The sequence below is a fragment of the Myotis yumanensis genome, unplaced genomic scaffold (assembly GCF_028538775.1).
Source record: "Myotis yumanensis isolate MYYU_CA2020_CCGP unplaced genomic scaffold, mMyoYum1.0.hap1 SCAF_19, whole genome shotgun sequence".
NCBI lineage: Eukaryota > Metazoa > Chordata > Mammalia > Chiroptera > Vespertilionidae > Myotis > Myotis yumanensis.
In genome coordinates this window covers 12,973,396-13,000,460 of record NW_027223770.1, presented here as the reverse complement: position 1 = coordinate 13,000,460, position 27,065 = coordinate 12,973,396, and the positions used below count along the sequence as shown (strand labels likewise).

General features: G+C 51.8%; 1 protein-coding gene across 2 annotated transcripts; it reads right to left on the bottom strand.

Moving 5' to 3' along the window:
* Positions 1-730: 730 nt before the first annotated feature.
* On the bottom strand, positions 731-27,034 carry SMPD4 (sphingomyelin phosphodiesterase 4). Of its 2 annotated transcripts, XM_070399321.1 has the most exons (20): positions 26,973-27,034; positions 24,682-24,763; positions 18,798-18,884; positions 17,809-17,951; positions 17,589-17,664; positions 16,724-16,832; positions 16,557-16,609; positions 15,866-16,017; positions 13,918-14,050; positions 11,434-11,505; positions 8,385-8,471; positions 5,764-5,909; positions 5,003-5,093; positions 4,634-4,734; positions 3,948-4,111; positions 3,291-3,496; positions 2,715-2,948; positions 2,337-2,468; positions 2,018-2,146; positions 731-1,888 (listed from the first exon to the last, which is right to left on the bottom strand). In XM_070399321.1, exons 2-20 carry the CDS (start codon positions 24,718-24,720, stop codon positions 1,559-1,561), a joined length of 2,484 nt encoding a protein of 827 aa, XP_070255422.1. In that variant the 5' UTR covers positions 24,721-24,763; positions 26,973-27,034; the 3' UTR covers positions 731-1,558. The 2 variants fall into 2 exon arrangements, with proteins under 2 accessions (XP_070255422.1, XP_070255423.1); XM_070399322.1 differs by lacking the exon at positions 8,385-8,471.
* Positions 27,035-27,065: the final 31 nt, after the last annotated feature.

Genomic DNA, 27,065 nt, shown 5'->3' with positions numbered 1-27,065 from the left:
CTCCCAATTAAAAAGGCGGCTCAGGTGAGAGCCGGGCCAGCCCATCCCACCTCCACCCCTCCCACCTCAATGAGTCCTTCTCTCCTTCTCTGGTGCAGGACTTCCCTGCAGCCAGCTTCTGATGGTTGCCTGCATTTTAGTTGTAATTTTGATGTGGTTGCGGGAGGGCAGAGTACAGGTGTTTGCACTGCCACCTCGGTTCTCCCAGCAGGCTAATTTTTAAGTTGGTAATTTTGTGTGGCCTGCGAGTGATGTTATAAATATCCAATGGCCCTTGGCAGAAAGCAGGTTCCCCACCCTTGGCTTCGACCTAGCTTGGGGGCTGTGCTGGCTGCATCCCAAACCTCTGGGGACCCATTATCCTCACCCCGGCCACTCGTGTCTACATCTGCCGTCTGCTGCTGAAGTGACTCCTCTGGCTCCAGGTGAGGGGCGACAGGACACCCAGCAGGCTGAGCCCAGGCACCGAAGACTCAGGGTTAAGAACGGGTTACAAGCCTGGTTGGATTTTTGGTCACAGGCTACCAAATACCACAATATGGAATTCACATCAAAATATAACCCCTCTCCCCCCGCCCCCCAAAAGATGGCTGGTTTAAATCCCTCTTCAGAGAGTTGTTCCCTCTGGTGTCATCTGTATAATGAAAGGTGTGAGACCCCGTGGGGAATTCTGACAGCGAACATGTAATTGTTGTGTAACTTTAATATTTAAGTGGTATCAAAAGGTGACTGTCTTTGCACACTTGATTTTATTGAAGGTACAAACGCTTTTGATCATCTTTGGTTGTAGACCAGAAGCTGGCAGAGGGACCGGGCGGTCCTGTCCGATCCCCTAAGCCTGCAGGGGACCAGAGCCCGTCCTGAAGGACAAGGTGGTGACACGGGCCACCCCTGAGCGAGGTGCTTGCTGACTTGGGGGCTGAGGGAAGCCAGGTGTCCCACCGAGCACCAGAAGAACCCTTTCTCCTCAAGCAGGATTGTATGGCCCAGACTTCCCGTCGCGGAGAAGACGAGGAAAAACCCTTGTTTTGCCAAGTGTGATGGCAGATGTAGTTTAAAAATGAGGGCTCCGAGAATCGCCATTTAATGTTCTCAGGCGTCGCTTTTGGGGTCTTTGGTCCTTCTCTGGAGCCAGAGGCTGAGCTGCTGTCCTGGTGTTACCCAGGGCGGAGACTCATGCCACACTGCCCGCCTCAGGACAGTGAGGCCGCAGGCCCCCCCGGAAGCACGGACTCCTTGGCTTCACATGGCTAAACCCTGAAACAGTTAAAAAGAGAAAAGCCTTGACAGCCATCTTCTAGCGGAGCCTCCGGCTGAGGAAGGAGGAAGGCCTGTGGCCGGCCCCGGACTGTCCCCATCCCACGCAGCTCACGGGCCCTGGACGCTGCTCTCTTCCTGGCCGAGTCTGGACTGTGTGCCCTTCTCCTTCGTTCTCTTCCAAACGGTTCGGAGGCTACAGGAAAATGCTCCCTGGAAGCGTGAAGGTGACCAGGCTCAGGTGCGGAGGTGGCCTCCTAGGTACACGGGAAGGGCAGTGTGGGGAGAGGCTGGCTTGTGGTCAGAGTTGGTGCAGCTTGCCCTGCTCCGTCAGCAGTGTCATGGCCGCAGCGTAGAGGAAGTAGCCCAGCACGAGGAGCAGGGCAAAGGGCAGGGGCCCGATGCGTAACAGAGAGGCCACAAAGAAGGCCAGCAGCAGTGACAGCAGCGTCCGGTAGCTGCCCAGGAAACGAAGGCTGAGCCTGGGGCCCTGGGCACGGCTGGCCACACGCCCCTGCCCCACGGGGCTCAGCAGGTGTTTGTCAGTCAGCCCCGGCTCCATGAGGTGGTATCTACAGAAGCTGCCAAGGAAGTCAGCCCGGGAACACAGGGCTCTCATCTGGCCTGCAAACTAGAGCACAGACAGAGAGGCACAGGGGAGTGGGCAACAGGCAGGGGCCACACGTTCCACCAGCCCCTCCCTGAAGCTCTAGGATGGAAGGGACGCTGAGCTGAGGATGTGGCTTCCCACCCCACTCACCCTGTGGTTGATGGTGGAGGACAGCCGGAAGAGCAAGCGGACCAGGCTGGCAATCTCATAGCTCCGGATGGGCTGCAGTTCCGAGTCCCCCTGGTACTCGATGTCAAACTTCCGCAGCCCGTTGATGATCTAGAAGCAGCAGGAGAGGTGAGCCCCAGGGGACAGCGAGGCCACAGGAGCCGTCCAGAAAACACACCTTTGCAAACAACTCAGCAAAGTTGTCTCTGATTATGGGGGACGGGGACAGGCTGGTGGGGCCACCAGCTGTGCTATCTGGAAAGTCCTGGAGAGCCAGGCCCCTCTGGGACATGGGCCTTACCTGGTACCGGCCCAGGGGGGTGAGGATGAGTCCGTCCTCACCCACGATGCAATCCGGGAGCTGCTTCTTGCCGTTCTCATCCTGAGTTGTTCCCATGGCGAGTGTGAGCTGGGCGAGCTGGGCCTCGCTGAGCTGTCGGGGAGAAACTGCTGCTTCAGTTTCCAGGTGAAGGGAGCAAATTGGTCTTCAAACCCTCGGCCTCTAACAACGATGGGACCCAGACAACGTTGCAGGCACAGCCTGCCTCTCCCGCAGGAGCCCAGGAGCCCTGTGTGGCACAGCCCAGGCTAGGTCCTGGTCTGTGGCTGGTCCCGGGCTAAGCAGTGGGGTGAGGGCACGGGACCAAATCTGGGGAGGGGACGGCCTCACGGCTCATACTCGGAACATCTGGCACAGGTACTCCAGGGCCTTCTCCAGGTACTCGTCTGTCTTGCGGATGCTGTCCTGCCCCATGTCGTCCAGGTCATTGGCTGGGTAGGAGCTGTTTGTGTCCGAAAGGCAGAAGCCCAGCCAGGACAGAAAAGGGCGGCTGGCTGTGCTCTCCCCGCACTGGTCAGAGATGGACTTGGCTGTCTGCTTGGCCTGCGTGATGAGCTGAGCCAGGCGCAAGACCTGCGGGCAGACGGGAGGTCACTGAGCTCTGGTGGCCGCCTCATGGCACCCAGTCCCCACCAGGTGGTCCCGGGGAAGCCCGCCAAGGGCCAGGAGGGTGGCTTCCACGTGACAACAATTTTCAAAAACTAAGGCGCATATTCTAAATGTGGGGAATTCCCAACAAACACTGCCTCTATTATTAGAAAAAAAAATTAGCCTTCACTGAACCTAAAAGGGGAGGAGGGAGTACTAGTGTCTCCTCAACACCTAGTCTTCCTCCTTCCCCCCAGATGTGTGCGCCTTCTTGGCTCACTGTCCCAGAGGTTCAGGGCGGCCCTGTGACTGGCTGAGCCGACTCACCAGCGTCCGGACCTCCGGCCCGAACATCGGGGTGTATTTGCAGTCCTGGCCTTCCAGGCTGTAGACATGGCTCTTCACCTTGAAGGAGGTGTCGGTGACGGCCGGCGGCCAAGACGACAGGAAGCTGCCGGTGAGTGTGGGAGCCGAGAAGAGCCGGTGCTGGCGGTGGGCGATGACGAGTTCGGGCTCCAGGAAGAGCTGCTCGCCTGGAAAGCAGGACGCAAGCCTGGCTTTGGCTTCCAAGGACACAGAACATCCAGCTGCTGCTGGCAGGGTCCCTACGTGCCTCCTGGGTTCCTGAACGGCAGTGAACATGCAGCGAGGGAGCCCAGGTCCTGATGCTCTCAGAGCCCTGCTAGTCTCAACAGGAAGCCAGCACTCGCCACGAGGTAGCATAAAAAGCTAACGCCCAACAAAGCTGGCTCAGACGAAAGCAGGACAGGCGCCCGACTGCCACGAGCCACCAGGGAGATAGCTCAGAGATCTGCACCCCGCTCTGCCAGGCACGCTGAGCTACGGGGAAGACGGGGTTCAGCCAGGCTCAGACCTTCATCTTGCTCTGGGCACCAGGATTCCCTACAACACCCTCTGCCAAGGCCCCCCACAAGCCTGTGAGGCACGTACAGGGTCTGTGGGTCCCTCTGGCTAAGGACTTACCTTTCTGGATCATCTCAGCCAGGTTGGGCTGGGCAAAGACTTTGGCCACTCGGAACACCATCAGTGCGTTCTTGGGGCTGACCAGGTCAGTGCGCAGCGCGCGGCTCAGGAAGCCCACGAAGAGCTTGGTGTACAGCAGCAGGTTCTCCTGCACAAAGGGCGCCCTGGGGACCGGCAGCTACTCAGGGGCCAGATCTTCCACACAGAGGTGTCAAGATCGGGGGCTGAGAGGGTCTGGGGTCTGGGGGTGTCCAGGGAGGAGGCAGGACAGACTGACAAGGCCTAGGCCCCCCAAGGACAATGGACTATCCCTAGAATGAGGCCTTTTCTGAGATGACCAAGACCATGGCAAAAGTTGGCCAGGGCACCAGAGGGGTGCCCAGGAGGAGGCGATCAGAGGTGCCGACGGAAGCCTGGGGGCAGCTGGGAGATGGTGGGGAAGTGCGGTGGCTCCTATGAATGAACTGGTGAGGAAGGTTTGGGGGTGAGCGTGAACAGAGATCCGAGTGAGACGATAATGGCAAGGAGACAGGGGAAGAGGGTGACCTGCTATTTCCACAGGAAACCAATCCCAGGCGAGACACAGCAGCATCAAGTGCGGCACGGGCGGCCTGTGCTCCCCCTCAGAGAAGAGCCCTGAGGGCCCTGAAGCAGCCCCCCTAGGGGAGGGCAGGGTGCAGGCTCACCATCTCTCGGACACACAGCGGGCCTGGCCATCACTACCCTGAGGCTGCTTCTCAGGCGCGTACCTCCAGGGCTGCAGGTAGCTTAACCACATCTCCAGAACCTGGCGAGACACGCGGACACAGTGGGCTGTGGGGGCAGGCGTTGGGCCTGATCCTTGGGCCATCTGGCCCAGGAGGGAGCTCAGGGAGCAGGGGCACGTTTCCAGCTGCAGGGCTTCGCTCTGCAGGGGTGCCACCATCTGGCTTCTTCCTGCACCGCCCTGAGAGGACACATAGGGGTGTTCAGTGCACCCCTCGGATGGTCACTCTCAGTGTCCCCTCAGAAGGGGGCCAAGTGCAGCTCAGTGAGGCTAATGGGCAGACACTCACGGCTCTGAAGGACGCGTCTAGGGGCCAGTGGCCGAAGCAGTGCTGCAGGAAGAGGTAGAGCTTCTGCTGGACGAACCTCGGGACAGCAGCCCTACGGAGAGGAAGTGGGTCACCTCACAAGTGAGCCCAGCGGCTCCTGCTTTAAGGACCAGCTCTGCCAGGAGGAGCACTGGGTTCCCCCTGGGGCTGAGACTTCGTATTTTTAGCCCCATTCTTCAGAGGAAGAAACCATGGCTCAGAGAGGTAAGGGGACATTCCAAGGATACACAGCACACATGTAGCCAATCCAGTGTGGCTCCTGTACACTTGTCAGCTTGGCTCACCACCCAGCCCCTTCGCTGCCTGAGGAGGGGGAGGGGGCAGCATAGAGCCCAATCTCCTGTGATAACTGAGCCACTCTGCTGAGAAGGGCCTCCTAGCCACTGGCCTTTTTGCCTGCCACTGGAGGAAGGGACAAGAGCATACAAGACAGGGCCTTTCCCTGGCCAGCCTGGCTCTTGGCGTATCGGCATGATGCTCTAACCAATTGCAGCCTGGTTTTCTACTGAAGAGGGTAGGCCTGGAGGGACAGGCCATGGCAGCCAGAGAAGCAGCTGGATGCCCCACCCACCTTTGGGGCCAGGGCAGGGATGAGGAGACAGAGCCAGGAGGGGACAAGGTGAGGCCCCACACGCCCTGGGGAAAGTCAGTGGGCAGCACGTGTGCGGAGCACAAGGAGGCAGGCTGAAGCACAGCAGCCCTGCATACAGCCTCATACCCACCGTTTGAATTCCTCCAGGGGGCTGGTGGCATGGGAGTGGGCGGAGGGCGAGACCTGCTCGGGCTTCAGGCTGTTGGAAAAGGCGTGCAGGTGTTTGATCAGCAGGCGCACCACCAGCACGTGCTCCTCGGTGGGCGTGAATGACTCCTAAGGTTGAGAGGGGTGTAGTGTCAGGATCCAGGTTTTCTGAGCTTGAACCCCCAGGTCTGAACACATCCCAGCAGGGCCCATCTCTCTGCTCTCCCCACAGGATGCGTGGGCCAGGCTGAAAGCTGGACCACCTGGGGCCCCACCCATACCTGCCACCTGCTGATGACCCTGGCACCGCAGGGTCCGAGACAAGCTCAGAGTGGCGAAGCCTGCACAGTGTGCCTTGGGACAGCTGCTAAAAACCAAGGTCCAAGTGCTTCTCTACACGCTTCAAACCCCTTTTTCAAACACTCTGTGGGTGACTTGTCACTGCTGCCCATGTAGGTCGTCAGGGGTCCTTGCCTCCTGGCCAGCCAGAGGATGAAGAGGAGCAGGGGGCGGGCAGGCTGCTATCCCACCTGGGGTCTGGACTCGGTATTCCCCTGCCTCCCAGGTGTGTGCAGACAGGCTGCCGTGGCCATAGCTTCCCTTTTCCAGGTGAACCTCTCCAGCTCCTCTTCCTGCCACAGCCCACCCTTCTATCTGCTCTCCCTTCTAGACACAGTCCTCCCTCTGCTGCTAATGGACCTATTGGTCAGCACAACCCCAAAGACAAGAACACTGTCAATCTTGTGAGCTGAACTTTTGATTCAGAGTCCTGTAGGGTCTCTGAGAGCCAGACCCAGAGCAGAGCCTGTTTGCCAGCTGTTCAGGGATGGAGTGCAGGGTGAAGCCCTGAGTGGGGAAGGCAGGACCCACTGCCCCGTGCCCCACACTCTGGCTGTCCAGACCAACACGCTCCTCTCCCCACACTCACCTGAGCTCTTTGGGGCCGCAACAAACTCAGAAGAGCTCTTGGCAGCCTCATCCCAACCCAGAGCAGTGCTGAGCACAGCCCAGCCACAGACCTCTCATGGGCTGAGGAAGCCAGCCTCATGGACCTTGCCCACATCCATGCCACTCTCTGTCATGGAAATGCCTCCACAGGCCCAGGTGACACCCCCCCCCCCCGCCACCCCACATCGAGGGATGATACTATGCTACTAGGTAATTTCCTTCTGCTTATCTGCATTTTAAAGTCTTTATGCAATGAATCTGCCTTGTTCTGAAGAAAAAAACAAAAAGCATGGGCTATTTTAATAATAAAAGATTAGAAGGGCATCAATATCAGACCTGAGAACTTCCTGCTGAGAGCCCTCCCCCTTCTCATTCCTGACCTCTCACTCTTACCTGGCCGTGGACAGGGGAACCAGGATCCCCAATCCCATCTGGACCCATCCTTCCTGGGATTTCTGGAGAGCCGGCTCTCTGCCCCAGGCCCCCAGCAATCACTGTAACCCCATCGGCTATGCTCCCTCTAGGTTTGTCAAGCCAATCTTCCAACTCCACACCCTCCTGAGCCAAAGCCTCACAGGAATCTCTGGTTACGCAGCAGGTGGCCTCCTTTTAAGGACACTTTTCCAAAGCCCATTCCAGGCTCTTGGCCCTCCTGCTGCGGAGTGAATGCAGCCAGATGGTTCTCCAGGGACCCTCCCCAATAGAGGCTGGAGCGGCACCAACTTCTGTGCCCAGCTGGCCCATACTGAACCTTCTGGAACATGCTCTTCCCTCCTCACTGCAGCTGTGCTTCTGAGCAGAAACCCCAATATGTGCTGCGCACTGACAACCTATCCCAGCAAAACAAAACTTTGCACCTTGTGTTCAAATTCAATGTGTGCTGCCACGGACAGTGAAACAGACAGGCTCTGAGCACGGCTCCAGAGGCACCACTCGGCCGTTTCTGCCCACACTTCCGGCCTCATCTCATACATCAATGAACTATGAGGCTGTCAGTCCTGAAACACCCTACAGGGCTGAACTCCACTTTGCTGGCCTCAACTCTGTCACACTACTCATTTCTGCCTAAGCAGACCAGTCTCCATGAGGTCACAAGAGACTGGGCCTGGGTCACCCAAGAACTGACAGCATTTCCAGGCCGGAGAACCAAGCCCAAAGTTTTCCTGCCTCTGCCTCACACACAGGCTCAGCTCAGCAGAACTGCACCCCCGGGCCTCGTGGCCTCAGTCACTTCAAGTACAGGCTTGAACCGCAGGGTGAGTTAGGCTCTACAGCAAAAGCAGAAATATTTCGCTTCCTCAAACTAGGGCCAAGCACGGAGCCGCCACAACACATAAGAACTTGTGATACCTCAACTGGCTTGAGGCCTGACCAGGAAGATCTGATGACCCCATAGCCAGCAGGGATCATGTGCCTCACTTCCTGGCACATGGCTGCACATCCCAAACCCTGGCTCGTCTACAAACCTGGAGGCTGGGCCAGGCTGAAGGGCCAGGCCACCCTCAAGCCCCAGGGCCTGGCTGTGTGTGGAACGGTCTCTGTATCACCCCAGCAGGCCCCCAGCCATGCCCTCGCTTTACCACTGCACTGACATGAGCTCTGTGGCCTACACCACAGGGCAGGGGTGAAACGGAACAGATCAAGAGCAGCCAGTACTTGGTAGGCGTGGAGGGCCTGGAGGCTGGGTTGGGCAGGGCTGTGAAGGGCGCTGGAGACACTGAGTCGGTAGTGCAGAACCTCCAGCTGAGACAACAAAACAGAAGCCAGAGAAAGCGGAGGAAGGGGAGGAAGGGGAGGGGAGAGAGGGGAAAAGAAAAAAGTGAGAGCCCAGAGGTAAGAGAAAAAACAAAAACAAAAAACAAAAACAAAAGCATGTCAGTGACAATCCTAATAACCACAGCCCAGCAACCTCAGGCCAGTGAGACCACCCTCATAGCAACCCAGACCACGCCCTCCTAGCAGCACACGCCAGGCAGGGGATGGACAGACCCTTCAGACCACTGGGAGGCCCCTCCATGCCACTGGGCCTGAAAGCCTCTCCAGCTCCCTGAGGTCGGCCTGACTCACTTTCCCTCCTGAGGGCCCCGCTCTCCCCTGACCCTGATGGCACTGTACACGTACACCATAGCCCACTAGGAGCCCAGGTGCCAACAACCAAGGCCCTGAAGGCCAGAGCCTCTGGAGAGAAACTTTTTAGGATCCAATTCTAGATGGAGGCCTCTCTGCCAAGAAAACAAAGCTATGTAATTGCCTAGACTTCCCTGGGTTGTCCTGAGGAAAAATTGACCAGCACAATTCCTATGTGTCTAAGATCCAATCAGTGTTCTGTCCTGATGGGGGCTGGTTCCTAAAGGCAGCACACAGTGTGCACAGCTCAGCCCACCAGGCCCCACCAAACGCCCTCCACACTCAACATTCCGGAAATGGTTAAAGGAGACACAAGCACTCCTTGGATCTAATTCTGGGAAGACCAGCCTCTCTCTACCTCACCGGGACCCCAACCCTCCAGATACACAGAGCCTTTCATTAGTCCCAGTGGCAAGAATCTGGCCATGGTTACACACTCCCTGAGCCTGGGATGCTGGAGATGACAGCTGAGCTCCCATGCTGCCTGGCCCCACCCCAGGACCTTCCACCCTCCCTCCCTGCAGCACCAAGGCCCGCAAAAGCAGCCCTCCGTCAGCCAAGCACAGCCAAGAGCCAGTCCAGGCACACATTCCGCCCTGCGAGAGCCATGCCTTGGGCTGAGCAGCATGCTTCACACAGAAGAGGTCAGAACAAGTGTGCCAGACTCCAAGGAGACAGGCACAGCCAGAGACACGCGGAGCAGGGGTGAGAAGGAGCACAGCAAGAAGGTGTTGGCCATTCACAGCCTTCCTCCAGGCCAGACCTTGGGCTCAGCTGCAGCCCTCAGAAGGAATCAGGGCATACAGTTTTCCTGTTGGGTCCCTGTCCTGGCCGGTGGGGACACAGGGCAGCCTCATACCAGCCTGCAGGGCTGTGGTCATCCTTACTGCCCTTCCAGAAGCCCCACTCCGCAAGCTGGAGGTCAGGCCTCCAGAGAGCGAGCATGCACTCTGCACCCAGCCCAGCCCAGCTCAGCCACGGACACACGGGGGATTTCCAGGAGCTACATTCCCTGCCTCCCTGAAACCAAAACTCACCAGGGTTTCCGTGTGGTGCAGTGCATGCAGCATGGGCCTGGATAAACGCTAAGGGGCCCCAGGAGAAGCAGACCTCCACAGCTGTCTTTCCCGGCTTCCTACACACCCAGTTGTTTCAGGTTTTGCTTTTCTGCCTCAATAGGAGGGAAAGGGCAGAACCTCTCTGATGCCTGGTGAGAACAACACCCCCCCATCCCCGCCGAGACATCCTGAGCAGCTCTCAGACACCCTGTGGTCTGACCAAGAGAAGGAAGCAAATGTGGGGAGAAGGGGAAGGCCCTCCTGCTCTGGCAAGGACAGGCACTGCCCCTTCCCCATGTGGACTCAGACTAGAAAGGCCTTTCTGCCTCGCCATCTGCTGAAAATGAAAGCGGCATGCTTCCACTGGCTCGGAAGACAGAACAAGCAGACAAGGAAGGCAGTGCAGCGAGGCGGCCTCTGCCTCTGCAAGACCAAGCCACGTGCACAGGGGCTGAGCGAGCCTCCCAGGACCCCTAACCACCGTGCACCAGCCAGGAACATGCAGAGTCAGCTCTGGAAGATGGAAGAGCAGTGCAAGGGCTTTGTGACCTGAGAGGCCCAGGATGGAGTCCCCTGTTCTCCTCCTCCTCCTCCTATGTGACACCAAGGAAGCAGATTTGGGGACTTTAAAAGAGCATTGGTGGGAGGGCTGCACCCCAACCCTCCACTGGGCAGAGCACTGGGACCACAGAACTGGTTGCTGAGACTCTGCAGCAGGAGCAGAACCCCCACTTCTCCCCAGAATCACAGAGCAGAAGTTACAGACAGCCATTTTCCATTTTTATAAAAACCATAGATCCTTCATTCCCAAGGAAGCTTATGAGAATTTTGTCTGGCAGTGACAGAAGCAACCTGGTACAAAGAAGCCAGGCACTGCAGTCTCATGGAGTAGGAGCCTAAGTGCCCATCTTACTAACTGAACAGAACTGTTCTACCCTGACAAGTCCAGTGGGCTATGGGCCCTGGGGACAGTGCCCCCAGAGGGTGCCAGGGTCTCGGCCACCTCCACAGCTTTACACACAAGTAGCCCAGTGAGAGAAGGGGGAGAGGTGAGGAGGAGGAGGAAACAGGCCAGGCCACATGCAGGAGGGTGTCAGACTCCACCCACCACAAAGCCTGCTGATGTGCAGAAGGTGGAGACCCAGGGTGGCCGGGGTCTGTCGGGCACCCCCTCAGCAGGAAAGCAGGAGGCGCTGTGACGACAGATGTGACAGACCAGACACAGCTCCCAGAAGCATCAGCGGCTCCCCTGCCCGCAGAGCATGAGCACCACCACCTCATCTGTTCCTGCTGCCACAAGGGGCTCTGGAAGTAGCTCAGGAGGACCTCAGACAAGAGGCCTCCAGCCCCCAGGGTGCAAGCCCACCATAGAACCAAACCCACCTGCTGGTCAGCATCTGAGGGAGGGGTGGTTTCCCACCATCCAGCCCTTGAGAACTGACATCAAGGATAGAAAGTAGCAGGCTGACCAGGCACACCTGGACAAGAGCAGGGGATGGATAGAAACTATGGCAACATACCTTGGCATGAGGGGACTGCATTTTTTGGTACATCTCCAAGGAATAATGATGAAGCCACATTTCAACAAAAACCTGCAAAGGAGAATTAGCTGGTTAAATGAATTAGCAACAGTGTGAAGACTATTCAATGGAGGAAAGGACAGTGTTTTCAACAAATGCTGCTGGGAAACAGGATATCCACATGCAAATGAATGAAGTTGGACCCTTACTTAACACCATAAACAAAAAATAACTCAAAATGACCTTCATGATATGGAATTTGGCAATGATTTCTTAGACATGACTTCAAAAGCACAGGCAACAAAGGAAAAATAGACAAACTGGATTTCATGAAAATGAAAAACTTTTGTGTGTCAAAAGATATTATAGACAGTCCAGCCAATGTTGCTCAGTGGTTGAGGGTCGACCTATGAACCAGAAGGTTATGGTTCGATTCTTGGTCAGGGCACGTGCTTGGGTTGCGGGCTCAATCCCAGTGGAGGGCATGAAGAAGGCAGCTGATCAATGATTCTCTCTGATCACTGATGTTTCTATCTCTCTTTCCCTCTCTCTTCCTCTCTGAAGTCAATAAAAATATATTTTAAAAAGTAATCAATAAATAAAAGATATCATAGACAGAATAAAAAAGCAACTCAAAGAATGGAGGAAAATATTTGCAATTCATGTATCTGATAAAGGATTAACACCTAAAATATACAGAGAATGCCTAAAACTCAACAACATAAAAACAAACAGCACAATTAAAAAATGGGCAAAAGACTTAAATAAACATTTCTCCAAAGATAGACAAATATCCAATAGGACACGAAAAGATGTTCAATACCACTAGTCATTAGAGCAACAAATCAAAATCACAATGAGATACCACCTCATATCCATAGGATGTGTATCATAAAAAGAACAGAAAATAATGAGTGTTGGAGAGGATGTGAAATAACTGGAGTCTCTGTGCACTGCTGGTGGGAATGCAAAACGGTGCAGCCACTGTGGAAAACAGTATGGCTGTTTTTTAAAAAAATTTAACAATTACTAGATAGCCCAGCAATTCCACTTCTGGGTATATACTCAAATGAATTGAAAGCAGGGTCTAGGAGAGCTATTTGCACATCCATGTTCATAGCAGCATTATTCATAATAGTCAATAGGTGGAAGTAAATCAAGTGTCCATTGACAGATGAATGGATAAACAAAATGTGATTATTTACATACAATGGGATATTACTAAATATCCTAAAAAAGGGAGGAAATTCTAACACATGCTATAACATGGATGAACTTTGAAGGTTCACTATACTAAGTGAAGTCAGCCAGTCATAAAATAAAATCATGATTCCACTTATATAGGCACCTAGAGTAGGTCAAATTAATAGAAATAGAGTAGCATAGTGGTTGCCAGGGGCTGGGGGAGAAGAAGAATGAGGAATTATTGATTAGTGGGCACAGAGCTTCAGTTTTTCAAGATAAAAAAGTCTTGAGATAAATTATAACAATGTAAGTATACTTTAAAGTGGTTAAAATAGTAAACTTTATATTATGTGTATTTACCATAATTCAAAAAAATAAAAATTAAAACAACCCTCCCGTTCTGTCCTATAAGCCCATGCCTTGGTCACCTGCCCTCCTCACAGCTGGCAGAACCCAGAGCCCACTTAGCTGGGCGCCAACTGAAGCACTGGGCCCCTCAGTGATCAGGGAAGATGATTCCAGATGCCCCATCTCCCAGTGCTGCTGACAATAACATGGAAGCCTCTAAAAACACAGCAACCCCCACGCCAAGAGTTATGTACCAGGTGGGAGGGACAGAACCCCATCTTATCCACTCCAGGTTGCCAATAAGCAATGTTGTGGTTGCCATCTCAGCCCCAGAATCCTGTGTCAGAACCAGCCTAACCACACTCTCCACGGTGAGACAGCAAGGCCCGGAAGGTGGCCAGCGCTGCGCTGCGGGAGTGAGCCAGACCAAGCCTGGGGGAGAGGCTGACATGGGGCACTGCCACCTCCCCTGTGGGTCCCTAGTACAGAAGGGCCAGGAGCTGCCTGCTACAAAGGTGAAGGCTTCAAAGGCCCTCTCTATTAAGCATCATAAAAATGTAGCCGGTACAGGATTTAATATCCACATGACAGTGATCACAGGAACCTTCCCAACCACATGGGAGCGCGTCAGAAAGGTGGGGTGGTGAGAACACTTACTCAGATTTATTGCAAACTACAAGACTGGGCAGTGATTACATCACCATGAGAAAAACAAAACAAAACCCTGCACAGGAAATCCTGGGATGAAAAACACTGGCAATGAGATACAGGTTAGACAGGTGGGTCAATTTCTTCCCGCCTATTTTTCTAAATGTCACAGAAGGGAAATATTGACAATTTAGAAGCACCATCCAGCTCAGGGGTAGTCCTTAGACCTCTGGCCCATGGAGTGGAAAGTGGTGAGCGGTTTATTTTGAAATGGAAGCAGAGGGGAGCTGCCTCAGTTCTCACCTGAAGTAGAGTTTCCGACCTCCAGATCTCATGGGAGGCAGGGTCTGCGTTCACGGATGACTGATGAGAGATATGTCGCTTCAGAAGACTGGTGTGGTGGAGGCCATAGGAAGCGAAAGGCATGGCTGGAGTCCTGAGGAAGACAGAGAAACAGGCCTTCATTAGGGGCTCCCGATGGCATAACCAGGGGCAACTTGGACATCAAAATCAACGACCACAATAACAATTACAACCTGTTGAATCATACAATGACTCCCCAGTCCATGTGGATTTATACAAACAAATGGGAAGAGAATGTTCCCTAGTAAACAAAGAAGTGATGACATTTAAAAATTCATCACTTGGCACCATTTCATTAATAACTGATTTGGCCAAGGAGCACGAAGGGATGCTAACATTAAGTGGTAAGTGTACAGTTTCAGAATATCTTCCCATTAAATTCCTCTTGTTAATTATTATTGGCACAAAGTACTTATTTAACTTTACAGCAGGAAAACATGGCCAACCCCCCCCCCACTTAGCCCAGTGATCAAGGTAATGTCACCTATAATGGGGCACACAGACACCATGAGTCACCGCCGCAGAGCTCCTATCAAACAATGTCCAACCTGGGCCCGATCACAAGAAAATACCCGAGAACCCAGGTCCAGGGCATTCTGCACGCACCTAGACTGCATGCTACAATGGTGTCAAGGTCAGGAAAGATTGAGATCCAGTTGCAGACTGAAGGGACTATAGAGACAAGTGTATGTAGTAAGTGACCCTGAGCTGAATCCTAGCCAGGTAACTGCCATTGATGGGATAGCTGGTGAAGCCCCAGTGGGGTCTGAGGATTAGACAGTGGCCTTGTAGCAATCCCTGCTCCCTGACTTGGAGAGAAGTGCTGTGGTTATGAAGGAGTGTGCACTCACTATTAGGAGATACACTGAAATATTAAGAGATAATGGGCATATCTATAACTTACGTAAAGGACCCAGAAAAAACATACAGATAGAGGATGAAAACAATTTAGAAATCTCTGGCTGAAGGGTCTATAGTAGTTCTTTGTTATGCATAGCAACTTTTTTGTAAGTCTTAAATATGTAAAAACAAGCAGACAAAATCAGGCCCAGAAAACCATGTGGCAGCTGCAGTCTGCCTGCGAGAAGGTGTGATTCTGGCCCACCCCCAAGCCCCCCTCTCCTCTTTCAATCCCCTTCCCTTGGGGGCACCTGTCCATATTTGTGAGCTTGGGGTATGGCATGTGCCAGATGTGGGGTGGGCTAGCATGTGCAGGAAAGCCTGCCTGCAGCCTCCCAGGGAAGGAGCTGGGCCAGTGAGGTGGAGGAGGGTCCGAGGAGCACGGGCAGTGGCTGTTAGGGCAGGAGGATCTCCTGGGGAGAGCCAGCTGAAAGGCCCCGTTCACCTCCAGGCTGCACAGTAACGGCCTGCTCATTGACATGAAAGGCTCTCCATCCCAGGAACTCTGGCTCCGGCCAAGACCTGGTTCTCGAGTCACACAGATTCCTACTACTTCACGGATCACATAACAATGTTTTGGTCAACAACACTGCTGCTTCAACAGCACATACACTAAAATTGGGACCATACAGAGAACATTAGCACCTCAGTGTAGGGAATGGATGTTGCATGAGGGGAGGGATGCTATGGGCAGAACACAGCCAGTTTTCACAGCAGGGCCATGCAGCCACGGGGCCTGACCACTTCAGGGATGGTCACTGAAAACCAAAGCAGACATCCTCCTTACCCCTGCACTCTAGTCTGTGCTATGGCAGCTGGGGTGGGGGCACCTCAGGCATAAGAAAAACTGGGGAGCCCTGGACAGAGTGGGCACCATTGTTGCATGAGCAGTGCTCACTGACCAGGCTACTCCTTTGTAGAATAGCCAGTGGCACGCACGGGATACCTCAGGTACTGGCCAAAGGCCAGGGTAGCCGGAGAGCCTTACCTGGGAGCTGGTGAGGGGCTGGGCCCCCCGGGACTGGAGGAGAGTGGGGGGAGCACGCTGCCTTCTGTGGGCAGGAACCACGATAGGTACCTGTCCACCAGGATGAAATAGGCACAGTCTGAAGTACGAACATGGAGGGCCCCGGGGAGTGGCTAAAAAAACAAAACTCGAGTTAGTGGGTGGCGCTGGGCCCCGCCCCAGGCTGCTGACCCCAGCAATCACACGAAAGCCTTGGGATGTGGCTGCTTCCCTGAGGCCAGCCCACGCGCACTGAGGGTGGTGCCAGGAGAAAAGCCCCCATCACAGGCAGCCTGACTAACCCTCAGTCCTACCCGCCTGTGACCCCTCCACTCTGCCCCACTGTCTGGTAAGCACCTCCTATGGGAAGCCCCTGACTGCCACTTAGGGTGCCTGTCACCCGACATCACCTGTCAAGTCTGCCCACCAGTCTATTGCCCTAAGTGAGAATGGCCTGAAGGACAAAGACTGGAGGAGGGAGGAAAGGAAGACCCAGAGAAATGAGGCAGGAAGGGAAAAGGAGAAATGGAAGACAAAGCAAGGCTGGCAGCTGGCTCTCAGGCAAATCCCAAGCTCCCCTTGCTAGGTGAAAACAAGAGCCCAGGGCCACGCCCCCCACCCTCCCAGGGGTTTCCAGTAAAGCAAACTCTGTTCAGAGGAATCCCTTCTGTACCTTTTGAGTGATGAGGCTCAAAGCGAAAAAGAACATGTAATACTCGAACGGATCTGAAGGCAGGATCAGGGGACAAACGGCAGGGCAGTTGGGCCACCGCACCCCCACCGACCCCACACTGTGCTGGCCACCCCAGCCTCCCTACCCATGGGGTCAGCAAAGGATACTGAGGGCCAGGTTCAGGCCGAGGCCCCCGGTGGGAGGGAACTGGACCTTATTGTGGTACAGAGGGCTATCAGGGACCACGTGCTCCTGAATGGATGCCTTCACGGGGCCCTGCGGAGAGAGGGAGGCAGGCTCGCAGGCAGGCTCTGGCTCAGTGCCCCACGTGTGCAGCCCTTTGGGAAGGCTGCTGAGGAGGCGGCCAGCACATGGACCCTGTACATGGGAACAACACTACCCTCTGCATAGCACTTGAGCAAGCTTTCACTTAGAATCTCTCATTTATATATATAAAAGCATAAGCGACGGGCTGATCGGCTGGTAACTATGACAAGCACTGACCACTAGGGGGCAGACGCTCAACGCAGGAGCTGCTGAGTGACAGCAGCTTTGCAGAGTGCCCTCTCACACTTTGGGACCCCTCCGGGGATGTTGGACTGCCAGTTTCAGCCCCATCCCTACAGGCCAGGCCGAGGGACCCCACCAACAAATCTGTGCACTGGGCCTCTAGTATCATCAGAAAGACCCACCAACAGCAAAGGCAGCAGCTGTGCACATTTATGAGCTTAATGAATCCCATCTCCTCTGCTTTTCATACCCACTGAGCAAGTTACCCGTTGTAATCAGTCACATGGCCCTGCTGATCATCTAGCCTGTAGCAAACCGGGCAGCATGGTGCCTTCCCCATTGGCAGAATTTGTGATGATCTTAAAAATTCCAATTTGTGATGCCTCCTTGACCCTGAACAGATACCATGGCATTCTCCTGCCCACTGTGACAGCCCCTCCGAGCCCCGGCCCACCTACCACCACTGTAGCCACTGTCTGGGGTCTCTGCCCAAGCACAGCTTTCACCCTAGGGCTTACTTACAGGCAGGTAGGAGACAGGAAAGTCAAACTTATAGTCTTCAGCTTGAAGTTTATAAACCAACTTCATCATTGGGCCACTGAACATGAAATTAAGACAAGAAAAGCAAATGAACTGCAAACCATCTTGCTTTGATTTGTTTCTTAACTTTGAAAAATACAATGATTTAAAAGTGGGATCACCAGAGGAAACATCCGGCTCCTCAGGTGACAAACCTACCTACCCAGGGTCTAGAAATTCCATCGCAATGCTGTATTCGACAGGGCTCACACGTCCCTGTAAGGAGCGGAGGTTCCAGCCGATGAGAACACCGTCCAAGCTGCCGAAAATGCTCTCTACCAGCCATGGGAAGATGGCATGCAGCTCCTGAAACAGTGTGCGGGTGAGGCCTTGGGCAGGCTTGCTGAGGACCAGAGCTCACTGCTGGGCTGTGTGCCAGCTCCAGTCCTGCAGCTCATGCTGCCCACTTCCCTAGCTGGACCTGAGCTCTGAGCATGTCACTCCCTGGTTCAAAAGCCCACAGGACCAGCCCGGCACCCACAGGAACCCTGGCACAATAGTGCCAACAGGAGAACAGCAGCCTTGGACCCTTTCATCGTGGTTATGGGGTATATCAAGCAGTATTGTTTTACATGTGGGCCAGTTAAATTAGTCACCATATTTAAAAAGAGAGCTTTACTAAGGGTGGCAATGTTCTTCTCAAAGTGAGCCCTTGAAACTGAGACTTGCTGTCATTTGGTAGTAACTCCTTGTCCAGGCCGGCTTCTTGAACTTACCTCACTTACTACTAATTGACAATTCTGGGTGTGATGGGAACACACATTTTCAGTATTTACACCAGAGTTTCTCCACTTTGGTACTCTTGACATTTTAGGCTGAACACTTCTTTGTTGTGGGGGTTGCCCTGTGCATTATGAGATGTTTTACCAGCATGGCTGGTCTCTACCACTTGATACCAGTAGCACCACTCCTCTGTGATAATTAAAAATGTCCCTGGACATTGCCAAGCATCCCGTGTGGGACAAAAGCATCCATGGTAGAAAACCCTGGCTTACATGTTCACATGTTTAAATGTGTCCACATATGTGACAGTCACAGTGCTGGTCAGGCCTCTGTGTAGGACAGGGCTCAGAGGTGGAAACCAGGGACTGTAAGAACATTTTTCAAGGATAGCATGAGACATGCCCCAAAGAGATGCTAGCAGAGCTGTACCTTTGCTGGAAAATCCTCTATGACTTTAACCAAGTCTTGGCACCGCTGTGCAAAGGGCTTATTTATTGCGTCAGCCTTCAGGCTAGCCTATAAGAAACCGAAAAAATATCATGAACATATTCATTTTGCAGCTTTTGATGATATTCTGGCTCAAGTCAAAACAGAAACCCAAGTGATAGTCAGGAGTGAGATACACACCACCGACCTGATTCCCCAGCACCTCATACATAGGTCAGGCATATGTCAGTGCCCTAAAGGATGCAACTGGAAGAAAGGCTGAGGTACCATGCCTTCTAGACAAGTAACTATCAGGCTTGCTTCCCAGCAGCCTCTGTTAGGCATCCCCAGTTACCTCAAAGAACTGCATATTACCAAAATAAAACTGACTTCTGCCTGACCCACAAAGCAGGGGGTCAGCCCCACATTCAGGAGAGGCCCCTATGGAATAGGGCTCCCCTCATAGACCACAGAGTGTTCACCAAGTGTGTATGCAATGAACGGTAAATTCCCTATAGGACTGCCCACCCTGATTTACACCACTGTGACCATCAGTAAGAATGCCCAATAAAATGAGGGTGTTATTTGTTGCTATTTAAGCCCTTAACTACAACGTCTTTTATTTAGTGATAATGAACCTTCATAATCTTAAGAAACAGGCAGGGATCCCAAGAAATCAGAAAAACACCAATCAGAAATAATAAATGCACCCCTATGTTTATAGCAGCCCAATTTATAACAGGTGAGATTTGAAAACAGCCTAAGTGCCCATCAGCAGATGAGTGGATTAAAAAACTGGTACAACTACACAATGGAATATTATGCTGCTGTTAAAAAAAAAAGAACTCTTACCATTTGCAATAGCACGGATGGACCTGGAGAGCATTATGCTAAGCGAAATAAGCCAGTTAGAGAAAGATAAATATCACATGATCTCACTAATTTGTGGAATATAATGAACAACATAAACTGATGAACAAAAATAGATCCAGAGACACAGAAGGATCAAACAGACCGTGGAACCTCGGAGGGAAGGCAGGCGAGAGTAGAGGATGGGGGTGGGTAAGAGATCAACCAAAGGACTTGTATGCATGCATATAAGCATAACCAAAGGACACAGACAGTAGGGGGGAGGGGAATTGTGCTGGGGGGTGGGGGGAGGGAGAGTGGAGAGCAGTCAGGAAAAGGTCAGTGGGGGGGGGGGAGATATATATGTAATACTTTAAACAATAAAGAATTTAAATTTTTTTTTTTTAAATATATTTTATTGATTTTTTACAGAGAGGAAGGGAGAGAGATAGAGAGTTAGAAACATCGATGGGAGAGAAACATCGATCAGCTGCCTCCTGCACATCTCCCACTGGGGATGTGCCCGCAACCCAGGTACATGCCCTTGACCGGAATCGAACCTGGGACCTTTCAGTCCGCAGGCTGACGCTCTATCCACTGAGCCAAACCAATTTCGGCAGAATTTAAATTTTTTTAAAAAAAGAAGTAATAAAGACAAACAGAAAAGATAAAAAAAAGAAAGAAATAGGCAGGGACCTTGCAAGATGGCAACATAGGTAAATGCCTATACTCGCTGCCTCCCCCAACCACATCGAAATTACAACTTAAATACAGAACCACTATCATTCAGAACCGCCTGAAAGCTGGTTGACTGGAAGTCCTACAACTAGAGAAGTAAAGAAGAAAGCACATTGAGACTGGTAGGAGGGGCAGAGGCGCGGACCAGGATGGTCTGACACCCACCTGTGTTGCTTTTTTAATTGGGAGGGAGATCGTCTTTGCGGAAGCTGCCTAAGAGGAGCTAGGGGTCCCAGCCCCACACCAGCCCTCCAGCCCATGGTTCCAGAACTAGGAAGAGAAGTCCCTGTAACTATGGGCTGTAAAAACCAGTGGGGATTGTGGCTAAGAGACACAGAGGCTGCTGTAGACCCAGCTGTTCCTTTTAAAGGGCTGGCGCACAAACACACTTAGATTCAATACCTCTGAGCTTCAGCACCGGGCGGCTCTGGAGGACTCAGACACATATGAGGAGGAACTGGACTGTCTGGCATTGGGACAGGAACCCAAGGGCGGCTTTCTCCGAGACAGGGGTGTTTTCAAGGGTCATTGTTCTTGTGCTGGGACCTCCCCTATTACAGGGCTGACTGGCAGCCATATCTGGCAGCCCACACTATTTGCTCTGCCCTAGGGATTCCCTAACCACGCCCCATCCAATCTGTAGCCCCACCCAAGCTGTTTGCAGCAGCCTTTCCATATGAATGTCCTGTCCTGGCTCAGGTTTCAGACTTTGCTAAAATCTCTCAAACAAGCTGCAGCTGGTGACAGCATGCCCCAAAACTACCAATAAAAGGCCCACAACCAGCATTAGCATGAGCCAAGCCTGCCTTGCTTCACAGCTGGGCCTCGCCTCCTCCACAGCAGCTCTCCCACTGTCTTTGCAGCTGGTCCTCACAGCCAATTGGCCTGGAGGTCAACTCCTCCCAGAGACACCAACAGCAATCAAGGCTCAACTACAAGACTGTGCATACAGCCCACACACTTAGAGTGTCCAGCTCAGGTGACTAGGGAGGTTGAGCCACTGGGCCCTACAGGACACCTACTACACAAGGCCACTCTACCAATTCCAGGAGACATAGTAGCTCTACCTAATACATAGAAACAAACACAGGGAAGCAACAAAAATTCAGAGAAAAAGAAACACATCACAAATGAAAGAAGTGGAAGCAAGCAAACTACTGGATACCGAGTTCAAAACCACAGTTATGAGGTTACTCAAGGATCTTCATGAGAGCTTCAAGGGACTAGTGAGACTTTCAAGGATTTTAGTGAGAATTTCAATGTCATGAAATTGGACCAGTCAGAAATTAAGCATACACTAACTGAAGTAAAGAACCATTTACAGGGATTCAACTAGAGGATTACGAGATTCAAGTCAATGATTTGGAATATGAGGAAGCAAAAAACACCCAATCAGAAGAGTAAAAAGAAAAATGAATAAAAAATATGAAGAAAGTGTAGAGTATTCGCCTCCAAGTCGCCGAAGAGTGAACACCCCAAACAATCCCGAAGCGCCACAAAAAAAAAAAAAAGAGAGAAAGAAGAAAGTGTAAAGAGTCTCTGGGACAACTTCAAGCGTACCAACATTAACATTACGGGGGTGCCAAAAGATGAGAGAGAGCAAGAAATTGAAAACCTATTTGAAGAAATAATGACAGAAAACTTCCCCCACTTGGTGAAAGAAATAGACTTACAAGTCCAGGAAGTGCAGATAGTCCTAAACAAGGGGAACTCAAAGAGGCCTACACCAAGAGACATCATAATTAAAATGCCAAGGGTTAAAGATAAAGAGAATATCTTAAAAGCGGCAAGAGAAAAGCAGTTACTTACTTATGAAGAAGAAGGAGGTGGAAGGAAGGAAGGAAGGAAGGAAAGAAGGAGAAGAGGAAGAAGAGGAGGAGAGGAGAAGAAGGAGGAGGAAGAAGAGGTAAAATATATGAACAATAAAATGACAACAAATACATATCAACAATTGAATCTAAAAATCAAAATAAATAGCCGAAACCGGTTTGGCTCAGTGGATAGAGCGTCGGCCTGCGGACTGAAGGGTCCCAGGTTCGATTCCGGTCAAGGGCATGTACCTGGGTTGCAGGCACGTCCCCAGTGGGAGATGTGCAGGAGGCAGCTGGTCGATGTTTCTCTCTCATCGACGTTTCTAACTCTCTATCTCTCTCCCTTCCTCTCTGTAAAAAATCAATAAAAATATATTAAAAAAATAAATAAATAAAATAAATGAACAGAAACCTAATGAACAAAATAAACTGGTGAATAAAACAGAATCAGAGGCATGGGGGCACGGAACAGACAAATCTCAGAGGGAACGGGGGAGGAGGGAGCGGGAAGAGATTAACCAAAGATCTTACCTATGGACACAGACAGTAAGGTGGTGAAGGCATGAGGTGGGGTGAGAACTGGGTGGAGGGAGGCAATGAGGGGAAAAAGGGGGAACATCTGTAACACTCTCAACAATAAAGATTAAAAAAAAAAAAAAAGGAAAAATATAGAAAAGAAACAGGCAGGTTAAAATCCACATATGGCTTCAGCCAAGTGCTGACACTAATCATGAAGACCATGGAAAGGCCAGAAAGCATTCAGGACAAGAACTAAGGAAATCTACCTGAGTTCATGGGGTGTGTACCTTGGCTACACAAAGAAAAAGAAGCCTCCGCACACATGGATGGAGATCAAGAGGAAATGTCAGAGTTTCAATGAAGAGGGCTTTGCCCAAGGATATCTAAGGCCTTGTCCACCTTCAAACAAGGGTGGAGTCTATGGGGCCTCAGTCAGAGGTGAAGACTTGGGCTGTGTAGGCCACAGGTTGGATCTGTTGGCTCTAGAGCAGTGATGACGAACCTTTTGAGCTCAGCTTGTCAGCATTTTGAAAAACCCTAACTTAACTCTGGTGCCGTGTCACATATAGAAATTTTTTGATATTTGCAACCATAGTAAAACAAAGACTTATATTTTTGATATTTATTTTATATATTTAAATGCCATTTAACAAAGAAAAATCAACCAAAAAAATGAGTTTGCGCCTCACCTCTGACACGTGTGTCATAGGTTCGCTATCACTGCTCTAGAGCAGTGGTTCTCAACCTTGGCTGCACATTAGAATCACCTGGGAATCTTTTTAAAATCCTGATTTCTGGGCCTCATCCTCCGGAAATTGTTTCTTTGTTACTAATGTTGTGGCCCCACCCCATAACAAAGAAACAGAATTTCAGGAGGATGAGGCCCAGAAATCAGGATTTTAAAAAGATTCCCAAGTGATTCTAATGTGCAGCCAAGGTTGAGAACCACTACTCTAGAGGGTGCACCAAGGAAGAATGTCCTTCCAAATAAATGTTTATCTCAAGTATCTTCTGGGAACTGAAATTTGAACCTTTCACCACTGGTATCTGTCTTATGCTTAACTTCTCAGCATCATATTTAATATATATATGATAATCCTCATGCGAGGATGTTTTTTCCAGTGATTTTTAGAGAGAGTGGAAGGGAGGGATGGATGGGGGGCGGGGGGGAGAGAAACATCGATGTGAGAGAGACACATCGATTGGTTGCCTCCTGCACTCACCCTGACCAGGGCCGGGGATTGAACCTGCAACCCAGGTATGCACTCTTGACTGGGAATTGAACCGTAACCGTTTGGTGCGTGGGCCACTGCTTTAACTACTTAGTACCCTGGCCAGGGCTCATGTTTAATATTTAAAGTACAGTCCTGGTTGCCCCCAGCAGAACAGTGTCCCTCCATCTTTCACTAATGACAATTATGATTATTACACATTTGTGTAAGGATTTACAAGACATAAAATTTGAAGGTATATCTTTTCAGTTGCTCCTCCCCATACCCTGGGTAGCAGGGAAAATGGCATTTGAATCAACTCGCCTTGTAGATGAGAAAACCAGGGCTCAGTGGTTGAGAGAACCCAAGGTCCTGCAGAGGCAGAGTCAAGCCCAAGGATTTCAACCCTGAGTCCAGTGTTATTTCCATCACATGCACCTTAAAACAACCACTGGAGAGTTCAAGTTGGTGGGAGGAACTCCCAGGTCCCTCAGCTTTGTTTTTTGTTTGTTTTTATTGATTTCAGAGAGGCAGGGAGAGGGAGAGATAGAAACATCAATGATGAGAGTGAATCATTGATTGGCTGCCTCCTGCACGCCCCCTACTGGGGATTGAGCCTGCAACCCGGGCATGTGCCCTTGACCGGAATCGAACCCGGGACCCTTCAGTTCGCAGGCTGACGCTCTATCCACAGAGCCAAGCCAGCCAGGGCGGTCCCTCAGCTTTGAACTGACACTCACACAGGCAGTTGATATTTACCAGTAGGAAGCTGGGCTGTTGCAGGTGAGGGAATGCCATAGTAGCCTCCGGTGGAGTTGAAAACGGCCGTCTTAGGAAACCACTGCAGAAAAGCAAATAAGAAATCTCAACCTCTGCCAAACAGAATACGGAATCGTTTCACAATGCCCAGGAGGACATCTGTATAACTCATCACACACTGCATTGCCATGTCCCATGTGTTATAGAAATGCCATTCTCATGCAGCCCAAAGTGGCCAGCTTCAGAAACACGTTTGCAGTGGCAAATCCTTGCTAATACGTGGTAACACTTGTATAGCACTTGCTATGTGCCAGGCCTGGTTCTAGGACAGCGGTTCTCAACCTGTGGGTCGTGACCCTTTGGGGGGTTGAACGACCCTTTCACAAGGGTCGCGTAAGACCATCAGAAAACACATATATAATTATATATTGCTTTTGTGATTAATCACTATGCTTTATGTTCAAATTGTAATGAAAATACATCCTGCATATCAGATATTTACATTACGATTCATAACAGTAGCAAAATTACAGTTATGCAGTAGCAACGAAAATAATTTTATGGTTGGAGTCACCACAACATGAGGAACTGTATTAAAGGGTCACGGCATTAGGAAGGTTGAGAACCACTGTTCTGAGACTCTGCATATATTTCTCATTTACTTCTCAGTGGCAGCCAGAATTCTAAAGATAGCCCTCCAAGTGCCGGCCCCTGGTTATCCAATCACAACCATGTGGATATTGCTGTGAAAGAATTTTGCAGATACAATTTAAAGTGTCAAATCAGTGGACCATAAAATACAGAGCAGCCTTGGCTGACAGCCAGCGAGGAAACAGGGACCTTAGTTCTATAACTCCCAAGAATTAGATCCTGACAGCAACCTGAGTAAGCTTCGAAGCAGATTCTTCTCACAGCATCTAGATACGAGCAAAGCTGGCCAGCACCTTGATTTCAGCCTTGGACTGAACAGAGCAGAAGCATGCCTAGCTCCAATGATGGGTTACTGCTGGCTTTTCCTTGCACAGCTTTGCCTACTGGCCTGAGTAAGGGCACTGAGGTGGCATCTGACAACTTAATGTGGATGGAGAGGTTGCATGCAAGGAGACGGTGTAGGCAGCTGAGAAGCTGACAGGCGATGCACATATCTGTCATTTGGCAATATAAACACGTTTTTCCCCCCAACTCTTAAACTAGCGATCAGTTTCAGTTTTAAAGAAAACTTAAAACACCTCAGTCCTGAATCAAGTGGTCAAGAGAACTATTCCAAAACTATCAAAGCAGCATAAAACCCTGAGTTGCTTGCAAAGGGCAGAGCTTTAGGACGAGGTGAAAGCACCTCCTTGCTCAGAGGGAGTCTGGACCAGGCAGGGGCTGAAGGAATGAGGCCAGAGGTGCCAAACGAGGGGTCTTTCCAAGGCAGGCAGTGCCTCTTACACAGGTCTCCGACCCTGCCTTGGTCTGCTCCCCCCTCGCCCCCCATCACCCCTTCTGTGCTGTGCACCAAGCATCTGCTTCATCCTAACACTTCAGCAACGCCTTTCCTCAGGAGCTGCTTCCGACCTAGTTTTGGGGTTTCTTCTCAGAGCGGCAGCCCTCAGGCATCGCTGATTATGCCAAGCAAATCACGCTACTGCCAGGACTCCCTCTCAGTGGTTCTCAACCTTCTGGCCCTTGAAATACAGTTCCTCATGTTGTGACCCAACCATAAAATTAATTTCGTTGCTACTTCATAACGGTAATGTTGCTACTGTTATGAATCGTCATGTAAATATCCGATATGCAGGATGGTCTTAGGCGACCCCTGTGAAAGGGTCGTTCGACCGCCAAAGGGGTCGCGACCCACAGGTTGAGAACCGCTGCTAGCTGCTCTGAGGGGCCGAGCAGGCTCCCCTTTGTCGCTCACAGCTGCCCTGAGGAGCAGGCACTGGGCAACATGCCCCCTACCACGGATGAGGAGACTGGCTCGCACAATGGGAGGAAGGCTCGGGCCGGGACCCACACCCGGCTCTTCTTCCTACACGGTTTGTTGAGTCCAAAGCCCAAGTTTCACTCGCAGCTTTCCTTCCTCCAACTCGTTCAATGAACATTCACCGAGCACCCACCGGGGCTGGATGTGTGAGCCGCGCGGGAAGGCGGCATGAGGGCGGAGCCCAGGCCCCAGGCTCCCCCGCCTGCCCGGCCGGGGCAGAGACGCGGAGGCCCGGCCCGGGCTCGCGGAGGAACGAAGGCAGCTTCAGCGGAAACTCAGAGAGGCTGCCGGGACCGTCGGGCGCGCGGCTCCCGCTACTCACCTGTGGAGTCTACCGCGTTCCTCATCCTCAGGGACTGGAGCTACCACTCGGCATCCGGCGCCGAGATGTCGTCATCAAGCTGCGCGTCGCGCC